This window comes from Muntiacus reevesi, chromosome 7, assembly GCF_963930625.1.
Source record: "Muntiacus reevesi chromosome 7, mMunRee1.1, whole genome shotgun sequence".
Taxonomy (NCBI): domain Eukaryota; kingdom Metazoa; phylum Chordata; class Mammalia; order Artiodactyla; family Cervidae; genus Muntiacus; species Muntiacus reevesi.
The window spans coordinates 15,453,827-15,466,651 of NC_089255.1; the positions used below are offsets into that span (position 1 = coordinate 15,453,827).

At 46.6% G+C, this 12,825-nt stretch overlaps 1 protein-coding gene across 2 annotated transcripts in view; it reads right to left on the minus strand.

The window, feature by feature from the left end:
* Positions 1-7,417: 7,417 nt before the first annotated feature.
* ANP32A (acidic nuclear phosphoprotein 32 family member A) overlaps positions 7,418-12,825 on the minus strand; it is a 38,074-nt gene continuing 32,666 nt past the window's right edge. For both annotated transcript variants that reach the window (XM_065940199.1, XM_065940200.1), the window contains exons 4-7: positions 12,497-12,695; positions 11,014-11,111; positions 8,837-8,900; positions 7,418-8,636 (exon numbers count right to left, since the gene is read on the minus strand). In XM_065940199.1, coding sequence (XP_065796271.1) covers positions 8,575-8,636; positions 8,837-8,900; positions 11,014-11,111; positions 12,497-12,695 — 423 coding nt within the window. In that variant the 3' untranslated portion in view covers positions 7,418-8,574. The remainder of the gene's footprint in view (positions 8,637-8,836; positions 8,901-11,013; positions 11,112-12,496; positions 12,696-12,825) is intronic.

Sequence of the window (12,825 nt, forward strand, 5' to 3'; positions counted from 1 at the left end):
TGGTGGTCTAGTGGTTAAGACTCCATGCTTCCAATGCAAGGGGTGTGAGTTCAGTCCTTGGTCAGGGAACTAAAATCTCACATGGCCATGCTGCAAAGCCAAGAAATAAAAATAAATAATTTTTTTTTAAAAAAGTCATTCATAATCTTAATTCTATAGTATCTTTGTTTTTGCATGTTGTCTTCTACATCATTATTTCATCCTGAATTTTTTTGTACATACAACCTGAAAAAATTGTACAATAATCACTCACATATTTGCCATTTAACTTCTAGCATTAACATTTTGTTTATTCACTTGATGACGTATCCATCAATCCATCTTATTTTTTTTCATGCATTTAAAATTAAGTTTCAGAAATCAGTGCCTTTCACCTCTAAATACTCCAGCATGCATATCCTTAGCCAAAGTTCAATATTTATTTATTGTTCTAATTTTTTTAGTTGAAATTTATACCCAGTGTGTGTTAAGTTGCTCAATCATGTCTGACTCTTTATGACCCCATGGACTGTAGCCCGCCAGCCATCTCTGTCCATGGAATTCTCCAGGCAAGAATACTGGAGTGGGTTGCCATTTCCTTCTCCATTACACCCAATGTCCATTCTTCTAAAGACTGTCCATTTCTTCTAGGTTGTCCATTTTGTTGGCATATAGCTATTCATAGTAGACTTTTATGATTCTCTGTATTTCTGTGTTATCAATTGTAACTTCTTTTTAACTTCTCATTTTATTGATTCTCTTTTTTTTATTGATGAGTCTAGCTAAAGGCTTATCAATTTTTACTTTTTCAAAGAAGCAGCTTTTTGTTTCATTGATCTTTTGTATAGCTTTTCTTTTTAGCATCTATTTCATTTGTTTTTGCTCTAATCTTTATGATTTCTTCCTTTCTACTAACTTTAGGTATTGTTTCTTCTTTCTCTAGTTGCTTTAGATGTAAAGTTAGGCAGTTATTTAGGATTTTTCTTTTTCCCTGAGGTAAGCTTGTATTGCTATTAAGTTTCCTGTTCAAACTGCTCTTGCTGAGTCCTATAGGTTTTGGATCATCGAGTTTTCATTTTCGTTTGTCTTTAGATTATTTATTTCCTCTTTGATTTATTCAGTGATCCGTTAGTTGTTTAGTAGTATGTTGTTTAGCATCCACTTTTTTTTTTTCAGTTTTTTTCTTGTAGCTGGTTTCTTGCCTCATAGCACTGTGGTTGGAAAAGATGTTTAATATGACTTCAAGTTTCTTACATTTACAAATGCTTATTTTGTGATCCAGCATATGATCTATCACTAAAGCTATGGTCATCTCTTGCAGGTAACAACAGGCTTTCCAGAGGTAGTGGTTTTCCTACCCTTCAGAACAACATTATGAAATGTTGAACCTTCTTGTCTCTCCTCAAATCTCAACAGCCATTCTGCTTCTTTCTGCTCCCACTGGTGACCTTGCCTCACATTTCTCTCAAAAGCAGATGTCCCCTCCACCAAAGCTACCCACCTAACTTTACCTATCACCTTTTTCTCCCTTCTCTCCTATTGTAAAGGAAGAAGTGTCCTTTCCTGTACTGAAGACTAAGCCTCTATTACAGGACCCCAGGCCTCTGATTTTCTCCCAGATTCTGTCTCTTCTCCATCTTACGTGCCTCCCTCTCCTCTGGACCAGTTCTATCAGCACACAGACATGCTCTGTGTCTCCTGACACTTCTGGGAGGATATACACTTCAGAGAGGTGGCTCTACCCTGATCACAGAGGCCTCCCAGCTCTAGCTCAGGATGGCTCCATCAGCCATGCTATCTCTTCCTATTTTTCAAGCATTAGAAAGAGTTGGTGGGGGAGGGGGGCGGTTGTTGTGTTTGCTTGTTTTTGTCATTGGCCATGGGGCATGTGGAATCCTAGTTTCCTGACCAAGGATTGAACCCAAGCCCCCTGCATTGGAAGCACAAAGTCTTAATTACTAGACCACCAGGCAAGTTCCAGAAGGGGTGGCTATTTATCCTTCAAAACATCTAGTGTCACTCTCTCCAGACGTAGCCATCCATCCTCCTTGTTCCTGAGCTTCTGATCACTTGTGTTTTAAGACATCTATTTCCACGGACCATGGAGAGGCTGTTTTTGTCACAAACTTAGAAGTCTGGAGAGCCGCAGAGATGAGTGGGAGGAGCGCACTGGTTCTGAGAGCTAGATTCTTGAGAAAAGATGTGAAGTTAGTCAAACCAAGATCTGGAGAAGATGAATCTCGCTGCCGTTCAGTGTAGGCTTCTCAGGATCTGAGAAGTGAGGAAACACCTCCATCCTTCAGGCCAGGAAGCCATGGGCTCTGATACCAGCTCATGCCTTCCTGGGCTGTGTGATCTTGAGCAAATGACATAGTGTCTCTGAACCTCAGTGTCTTCATCTGGAAAGTGAAAAGAATCCTAAGTACCTCCAAGCGGATTCTGCTGCAAGAATGAAATCAGAGCACCTGTGTCAAGTGCTGGGCACTAGGCGAACACTCCGTTCAGACTGGTTTTCTCTCTGCTTCCTTATTGGCCCAGCTGGACGACCCAGGCCATAGTGGGTGTGTAAAGTCTGGGCTGTTTATAGGTTGGGACCTCAAAGACATTTTGCTAATTTCTCATCAAAGAGCTCCTACCTCAGCAGAAAGACTGCTTCTCCCACATTTAACCCTTTTGTTAATCCCAGAGTTCTTACCATGAATGCCTTTTCTAAACTTCGCATTCAACAAAGCCTAAACTGGAGCCACAGGGCAGAGAGGGGAAGAATGTAACAAACTATCAACTAAGGCTGTCAGAAGACTCAGCCCATGTCATTCTTCTTACAGGACATAAAGGTGACTTGTCCACAGTCACCCAAACTGTTAGTCTCAGAGCTAGGACATAAGTCCAGTCTCCTCTGAGTCCCAGCCAAGACTCGTAACACTTTCAGAAGTCCATCCACAACACTTAGGACATTCCCAGAGAGTTGATCCATTTCTTTTTACAACTAAGATCTATGAGCTAAAATCTAGTCTATCTGGTGGTTGACACAAGAGCGAATTTTATTATGTGCAAATTTTTAAAGGGAGGAAAAACTTCCTTTTAAAGGGAGGAGGACTTCCTTCCTAGGTCATCTCAGTTACCAAGTGGTTTAGCGCTTCCCTGATAGCTCAGTTGGTGAAGAATCTGCCTGCAATGGAGGAGACCCCAGTTCGATTTCTGGGTCAGCAAGATCCACTGGAGAAGGTATAGGCTACCCACTCCAGTATTTGTGGGTTTCCCTAGTGGCTCAGTTGGTAAAGAATCTGCCTGCAATGCGGGAGACCTGGGTTCGATCCCTGGGTTGAGAAGATCCCCGGGAGAAGGGTAAGGCTACCCACTCCAGTATTCTGGCCTAGAGGATTCCATGGGGTCGCAAAGTAAATTTCACTTTTAGGTCTTTTGTTTTTCCCTTGTCACTTGGGCTTCTTTTTCATAAATCACCCTTCTCTCTCTTCGTAGTGGTTTTTACTTTCCACTTTGTGATGTTCTTGCCATCTTTTGAGTCTTTTATGACCCGTGAAACATACAGGCAGTTGTTATCACCCCCTTTCCACAAGGAGTGTGAAAGTCAGGTAGATCCAGGTTCAAATCCCAGCTCTGTCACTTGCCACCTGTGTCAGCTTGGGCCGGTTACCTAACCTCTCCTGAGCCTTGCTTGCCTCAACTTTAAATAAAAATGTCTGTAATAACTTTCCTCAGTAGGCTGTGGTGGGGATTGAGTCGGAATGCATTTCCCAAATGTCCTTGATGCTGAGAATCCTCAGGGCACTTGTTAAAATACAGATTCCTGGGCCCTCATCCAGAGCTCCTTGACCAGAATTCCCAGGGGTAACACCTGGCAGTCTGTCAAGCCCCGAGTATCCTTTCTAGGGAAATTTGGGAAACACCAGGCTGATTGGCACAGAGCAGCTAATATTTATCAAGTACTTGTATGTGTTCAGTCTTTGAAATGGGGATAATGATGACCATCAGGATAATTCTGAGAAACGAGCAAAATAATGTACAAAGTCCAGTAAACAATAAGTTCTATGTATGCCGGTATGCTGGTATCTTCACTTCTCTGAATTCATCAGGACTCTTTCAGGCCAAAATGGAAACATCCAGAGGCTCTCCCCAAGGGATGTCCCTCCATCCTCCCAGCACATTACCCCTAGTAGTAGGTTTCTCAATTTTCCAAATCCCAAGGACCAAGCCTCATTTAACCAATTTGGTTTCCACTCTCTCCTCGGACCAGTCACTATGGTCAAAGTTTGGAATATGCTGATTGGCCAGGACAGGGTCACTTGCTCATCCTAGGAACCACAGAAGTGAGGGTCAGCCCCATCTGAACTTCAGGAATGGGAGTGGTCCATATCTGTGTGAGTCCTTTCATTGGTCCCTTGACCAATAGCAGCTGATGCTTGGTGGGCAACTCCATTGATGTCCCCTGCATTAACCCCTACAATCACAGACTGTTAGCAGTCCACGGAAGCCCCATCAGATGAAGCCTCAGACCTGCCCTCATCTGTCTCACCATTTCCAGTCCTTAGCCCCGCTCACCCCTGGTCCAGCCGGTCACAGGGGCCTGTCCAAGGGCTGGTCCCGGGACTCAGGGCTGCCATTGTCCAAAGCTGCTTATTAGGGACCCACTGTGGGAATCTTTCCAACCAAGAACAATGAGTTTCTGAATGAGGATAAAAACAGCCTTTGCAAGTCAGCAAATGAGACAAACTGAACTGCTTATCCCCTCTTCCCTCATCTGCCTGGCTCTTTCAATGTAGTGCATGAGAACAAGGTCTCTTGCATCAGAAAGACAAGTTTGAGGCTAGCTGTTTCACCTCTCTAAGCCTTGGTTTTATCTCTGAAATCTGTACGAGGATTGAGGGAGGCAGTAGATACAGCACATGACACAAAGAAGGAACTCATGATCAAGAATCACCACATTACTCTCTCCATCAAGAAATTCACACCCTTTTCTAGGATGATCAACCTCAGACACTAGCAGGAAGGCAAACCCACTGTGAATATTTAAACACATAGGTGAACTCCAAAGTCACCTGAAACAGACGTGTCACGCATTCACCACATCCTGTCCCCCCAAGACTTGGCTGTGTTCTGGAAGACGTTACACTGTGTACATTCTACATCTCATGACAGCTGGCTTCCCTGCAACCACAGGATGTAGCTGTGAGATGTGGCTCTTCAGAAGCCAGGAATGGAAGTTTGCACTCTGCCACTGCCTTGCAGGATGACCTTGGGCACATCACTTACCTTCCCTGGGTTTGGTTTCCTCTTTCCTCAAATGAGAGGGTTGGTTGAGGACTAGGTGAGTTCTAAGGGCCCTTCTGTCTCAAGAGTCCATCCTGTGGTTTCCCTGGTGGGGAAACCTGGCACCAAGGGGGAACAGGGGTAACTGCTTCAACACAGCTGGCTCACACAGGTGGTTGCAGCTTGGGGGAGGAGGAGGCTGGAGGTACTCTGGTGTGTGTGTGTGTGCTAAGTTGGGTCCAACTCTATGACTCCCTGGACTGTAGCCAGCCAGGGTCTCCTGTCCACAGCTGGGAAAGTATACCATTTCTGCCTTCAAGGGAAAGTTGCCATTTCCTCCTTTAATAAATTTCCATTTCTTCCTGACCCAGGGATCTTCTGCACTGACTGAGCCACCTGGTAAGAGGGATTCCCTTGTAGCTCAGGTGTAAAGAATGCCTGCAATGCAGGAGACCGGGGTTCGATTCCTGGGTGGGAAAGATCCTCTGGAAAAGGAAACGGCAACCCACTCCAGTATTCTTGCCCGGAGAATTCCATGGACAGGAGACTGGAGGGCTACAGTCCAGGGAGTCCTGAGAGTCAGACACGACTTAGCGACCGAACCACCACCGCCTGGTAAGAGGGCTGGTGCTGGAAGCATACATCCCTGGTTTATCCTTGATGCTGCTTTTATCTGACTGCACGACCCTGGGCCTGTCACTGAGCCAAGGATTATGGCAACAAGGTTTACGGCACCTACCCAAGATGGCTGTGAGGATTCAATCAGGTCAATGAGATGCGACACCAGGTATTCAGCAAGAGCTCTGTAAGGAGCTTACTGCCTCCCTCCCTCTGATGGAGCTTCCTCTTCCTACTTGCCATACATGACTAAGTTCGATGAAATGGAAATAGACCAAAGAGACCTAGGTTTCACCCTGCCTCCTGCTCTTCATACCTCCAGGTCACTGGACCTGTTTTCCTCATTAGTAAAACGGGCACAGTAAGACCTTATCTCAAGGGCTGATGTGACTGCTTAGCATGACTGACACAGACAGAGCTTTCCTCCCTGGGTCTCATCAGCAGTAACCCACCCACCATCATCCATTTTACAATTTATTTTCAATCTATGTGAAATTAACTGATTTCCTAAAAGCCCTTATAGAAGGGGTCAATATCAGAAAATCTGAGACCAAACTTGTGTCTCTGAATCTCACTCCACTCCCACGTTCCCTTACCAGCTCTGGGAGGCCAGAGCACACCTGGCCAGTCCATTCTCACAGTCTTGATGCCAGGTGTAGCATCTGGCCTCTGGGAGGCCACCTCCCCAACCTACTCCTGGAGCCAGAAAATGTCCATCTGCTCCAAAGAAGGGGGCAGTAGGTATCCGTGCACCACCCAGAGGGTGGGTCAGTCTCTCCTGAGAAGCACCTCTTTCTGCTGGAATCGCGTAGGATCTAGGGCTTGCTGTGAGGTTTAAGCCCTTATGGCTGAGAATGAATTTATGTGTATATGTATCAACTACCACAGGATGTGGTATGATCTTTCTGGAAAACACAGAACCTTGCACATGAGACTTACAAACGTCAATTTTTGGTACAATGACTCCTAAGCATTTGGACTATAAAATCCACAAAGAGTGTAACACAATGTCTAGTGGTTAAGCTGAAAATAACCTGAATATCTTACTATTTGGTTAGAATTAAGTAAATTAATGGACTACTGCATAGCCATTTCAGGCATATGCTTTTGAAGCCTCTTTAGAGGGAGAAACTATCATACTTAACTCTAAATGAAAAAGGAACAAATCTGTTTTGTATGTTCCTTTGGTTTTCCTGTATTCTTTTTACAGTCTGAACAACAAAACAATAAACTAAAAATAAGGTCCCAAGGCTGGCTTTTTGGTGTTTAATAAACCTTTTTATATCTTTATCTTTTTAAACCCCCATCCCCCACCGCTTCCCTGCCCAAATCCAGTCTTTAATGATGACTGCACACCAAGTCTTGAGTTGCGACCCAAAGTAGCCAAACTTAGCATATCAGGTTGCAGATCTTGTAAGAAAAACTATTTTATCAGGTAACCAATGTGAAGCTTCCTGCCCCCTACCCACCCTGCCCCATCAGCTAGCAGGTTATCTAGACAGCATCGTAGATCAATGGCCTGTTGGACTCAAAGAAGCCACCCCCAAAAAAATTGTATAAAAAGATTTATTGAAATTTATCAATGACAAACAGACATAAAACTCAAAGTTTGGCTCTTCTGAGGGGGAGGAAAACCGGTGCAGATGTTCTTTTATACAGATGAAACATGGGCTAGGAAGTCACGTCACTTGGAAAGCAATCCAGAAGAGGGACAGGAAAGCAAACCTGTACATTCACTAGGAATTTGCAGTCATTTCAGATTTCCACTAGGTAAGAAAATACAATTTTGCGTTAAGTTTTTCCGTGCTCGGGTGTATGAAAAAAAAACCCAGCCGACATGCAGCAGTGTCTCCCGTGCCTAGGTCTGTAAAAATGGTCTAGGCCGAGCAGGACACGCAGAAGAATTCTCCTGTCATTTTGTAAAACAAAGCGTTCTAATATTTTACAGAACAAGATAGGGACAGTTTTGTTTTTTATATCTTTGAAAGAGGTTGAAGTTTGAGGGTTTGCTTCTTCTCTTTTAATTAGAATTACCGAATCCATTTTACTCCTAAACTCTGAAGCCTGCTGTTTCCAGCTCTCTGGCTCATCACTCAAGAGTGACATCAGAGTCTTCTCAGGAGAGCAAAGCCCACCACCGTCTGGGAAGAGAGAAAGGGGATGGAAGACGGGGAAGGTCCCCTGACCAGTGCCAAGATTCGCCTTTAGGTTGCTATTTACAAGCCAAGGCGCTTGCTGCCTCTAGCAGGCCGAGAAACGTGAAAATCATGGGATCCAGAACAAGAGGTAAGACGCGGCTGGTGTTCAGCCCTCCTGGGCTTTGAGAAACCAAACTGAGGCCAGCCCTGGCCTTCCAATCAACTCAAGAGACTTGGGAAGTATTAGGAAATGTCAGAGATCTCCAAATCGTCCTCTTTGAGGGTAAGGAACAAATGTTCACTTGTGTGTACTCAGCTATTGCATTTACAGGGACAGAACCAGACACAAAGAAAAATTAGGGGAAAAAAATAAAGAGTGGCAGTAAAAATAGTATTTTATTCCACCCCCTCCCACCCTCCCTCCCCCCACAACCCCCAGGACACTTTCCCCTCTCGTTCCCACAGCAACGTTACAATCAGAAAAAAATAAGTTTCGGGGGGCAGGATTTGGGGGGGTACGGGTAAAAACAGTCAAATCACAATAGGAATTTTTCAAAATAGGTTATTCCACTTAGTCATCGTCTTCTCCCTCATCTTCAGGTTCTCGTTTTCGCTTCTGACCCCTTTCTTCTTCTGGAAGAGTAAGGAAAAGGCATTCAGGTTAGACATGGATCTCGCCTCTGACTCCGTCCACCCACCGGGCAAGCAGGGATCCCAAGTCTAGGACGCTTTGCTGTCCCTGGCAAACTGAGGCCAGGTCCTCAGGGTCCAGCAATCTACTGTGACTGAAGGGGTCAGCCTGCTACCCTCGGAGAGTAAAAAGGCTGCCATACCACCAAGCTCCTCTTCATCTTCCTCATCGTCTACTTCCCCGTCATTATAACCTTCCTCATCCTCCTAGAAGAGAAGAAGACATTGGATTTTAGGAATGCCCTGGCCTCGGACATGGGGAAGAAGCCACTTTCCCCGACGCTGAGCTCAGAAAGGTGAAGGCCAGCCTCTCAGCACCCCCAAGGCTTGGTCAGGTGAATCTAAAGCAGAGGTTCTTTTACATGAAGGACGACCTTTATGAATCTGTAGAAAACGGGTGTTTCCGGAAAACACCTGTATCTCATACAATACCTGCAAGAATGGGGAGTGGGGGTGGATTCGATGCCCAGGTTAAGAATTCCTGAACTGAAGTCCTTGCAACTCGGGCAGTTCTGCAGTGTGCCCACCCAGGGGTAACAAGTTCCCCTGCCGACTCTCCATCACATGAAGTGGGCTGAACTTTCATCTGCCCTCAATCTAGTTTTGGTTCAAAGGAAAACCCCAATCCAGATTCCGTGGGTGGGTCCAGCCTCACCCTACCCAACCCCTTCACTTTCTTACAAACTTGGATCACTTGGGAGGAGAGGGAAAATGCCATGTCCTCCCCTCTCCTTGAAGAAAATCACTTCCAGCTCCTTGAGATTCAGCAAGGGGTGTGAATTCACCCTCAACCCAGGACCACACTTTATGCTGCTCCTGGGGGTCCAGGCTAGTTGAATCTGCATGATACTGTTCCTGAAGCATCAGGCAACCCATTGTTTAAAAAGAACTTGGCAATAGACTTCTTTTTGTCAAGGGAAATATCCTTTCATAATGTCACCAAATAGTTCCTTAATCAGTCTGTTTGCTAAGACTGTGTGTGTGTGTGTAAGCTCTCCTTTACTGGAAGCTGGAAATCTGCAGATGGTCAGTGAGATTACAGAAGAAGAAAAAAAAAACACACCACCACCACCCAATCCCAAAACAAAAACCTGCATTCTGGAGGTGCCTGTGACAGGAAGAGCAAGTCCGTTAGCCAAAATGCCTTATTGCCTTGTCCTGGCGGGGGAGAGGGGGGAGCCCGTTTTGCTGTCTCTATTTTTAAAATACACAATATTCTTTAGGGGTGAACTTAGCAGCCTGTACCTGGGCAGAGACACCCAGAAGCACCACTCGTGGGGAACCAAGCCTACGTCACCAGCTTTTCCTCTGACCCCGAGCTGCCTCTCCCCAGCATGAGGGACCAGCCAGGAGGTCCCACCTGAGAGGGCCTGTGTGGCAGATAGGTGTCCGTGCCCTTGACAGGGAGAGATAAGAAATTAAGGGAGAAGGCAGGTACCTTGTCTGTGCTGTCACCATTTTAAACCCCTCACTCTCTAACTTTTGCAGTCAGATTTAGAAAGCTGAAAAGTCAGGGAAAATGACTGTGTTCTAGAAAGACTCAGAAAATCCATCCAAGTACAAAACCAGGCACACAGAGCCAGGACCTTGAAGGGTGTGAAAGCCGAAAATAGTAAGTGGTCAAACACTCCCTGTCCTTAGGGGTTTTACTTACAAATTATTTTATCCTCTAAACAATCCAGTGAGTTGATCCCTATTTACAACCCAGCTGTAAAATGACACCTATGAAGAAACGGGCTCAGAAGGTCAAGCAACTTGCCCAGGGACACACAGCTAGCGAGTGGTAGAAATGGGCTGCACCCTGTCACAGACACATCCCAGACCTTGTTAAAAAAGAATGCCGGCCAGTGTGTTAGGATAATGGCACTTCAGCCGCTGTGTGCAGGGGACCCTTGCCACCCTCTTGTGGAATCCAGCAGTGTCTTATCCTATTACCCACCACTTCAAGGCAGTCCTTGGTTTTTCCCTAGCATATTATAAGTGCTCACTGAGAATCTGAAATAACACACGAATGCAAAAAGGTGGAAGATGGGGATGTGGATTCTATAAGAACTGATTCTCACACGGAAACAAATGCCAGGCTGTCTGAGAAGAGTACCCTCCTCACTGGCCTCCAGAATCCCCTCTTTCTTTTCCAGGGCCGACTGCATGGCTTGCCTCTCCCAAACCAGCCCAGTAACAGGCCCTAAAATGATTCAATACACATTCAGGGTTCCTGGCTGCTAAGGCCATCAGTGAGACAGTTAGTGCGACAGATTCAGACGCAGCAAAGCAAGTAAGGGGGGCTCCAAGAGATGGTCCCCCCAGCCCAGCCTCTTACCTCTTCCTCTCCACTCACGTCCTCCTCTTCCCCTTCCTCCTCCTCCTCCTCGTCCTCCTCGTCTTCCACTACCTGAGCATCTTCATCGTATTCTTCCTCTGCGGGTGGAAATGGGGACAAGGACAAAGGGGTGGTGAGCTGACCCCTCTTTCCCACAGTACAGGCCCCAGGTTGCTGGGCCTGGCACAGGAGATGCACTCCTTGATAAAGGGGCCACAACTCCCACACCCACCCAGCTCACAGCCTGGATGCTTTAATGTGACTGAACACAGCCTGAAGTCATCCAAAAGATAAGCATCCTAGAATGACCTCAAAGGTAAGCCCTCTTCCCAAGTATTCTGAAAAGGAAAAATCCCACATGGATGCTAAGATGGCAGAGAAAATGCCAGATCAGAGAGCCAAGTTACAGAGCCCAGGAAAGCCAAGAAGTCAATGCATTCAGAGACAGCATCGAGCCAAACTCCACAGGTGAGGAAGTCGAGTCCCAGAGGGGAGAAGTGACTTGTTCAAGGTCACACAAGGAGTCAGCTACCGAGCCAGGCTTAGAAGCCTGGTCTCAGGATTCCAGTCCCGAGACTTTTCTGTCCCAGCACAAGATAGAACAAACTAAGGCAAACAGGATGCCTGAATACCTAGTAAAATACTCCCACCTAAGAAGGGAAAAGCACTCTTATCTGTGAATTATTCAGGCAAGATCTCAACCCTCAACTTCGGCCACGAAGGACCTGCAGGGAAGTGGCGCTGAGCTGGCAGTGTGGAGAGGAGAGGAGACGGGAGGTCCTCCTTCCTTTTCCTTCTCTCCTTCCTGTAAGTCCCTGACTCCTTACTGCACCACTAGGGAGCCCAGGGTGCTGCCTACAACCTCCTCTGCTTCCAAGATCCCTGGGGCGCCCAAGTCCTCACCCCCAGGTCCTGCCATGGGGTCCTATGGGCGGCAGCCACCAGGGGGCCCCACAGTCTCACCGGCCATGACCTCATCTCCTCCACATGAGAAGAGGCCTTGCCCCAACTTCCTCCACCTGCTCATCTCCTCCCTGGAAGCAAATCCAAGCCCAGTGTCACACTAGAGAGACACTGTAGGATCTCATTTTGGGGAGGACTTTGGAAAAGGGAAAAAAACTGAAAGCAGGATTCAATTTTTTATTTTTTTTTGGTGTGGACCAATTTTATAGTCTTTTAATCTGTCACATCTTTTCTTTTTTGGCTGCAAGGCACGTGGGATCTTAATTCCCTGACCAGGGATGTCCCTCAGATGGTTTCTAAGGAGGTACCATGCAGTTGGAGAATCTCGGATGTTTCTCTGGGCTCAGGCCCTGTTATTACAGGGGTGTCAGTTAATGAGACAGACCACGACAGCAGTAAACAAAGTGGACAGCCTGCTCCCCTCCACAGCTCGAGAAAGAGGTCGACTGCTCTCAGGGACCAGCGACGCCCAGTCTGCCCCCCTGTAAGACCCGGCCTGGCCTCCCCTGGCGCCACCCACCATCCTCGTCCTCCTCGTCGTCGTCCAGGCCCTCCACGTAGCCCTCGGCGTCTGAGTCGGGGGCCTCCTTGTCGTCCCGGTCATAGCCATCAAGATACGTGAGCTGCGGAAGGAGCTTGAACACGTTTTCTCGGTAGTCGTTCAGGTTGGTCACCTCACAATTGAAAAGGTCTAAGCTCTTGAGGTTTTCTAACTTTTTCTGCAAGGAAACAGCAAAGTCAGCCAGTGAGCGGGATGAGGAGACAGGTGTGCTGACGTGAGACAGCATGCAGAACTCATGGGTGAGGAGCAAACTCCGGTTTGGCTCCGCTTGGCTGTGTCACCCCTGG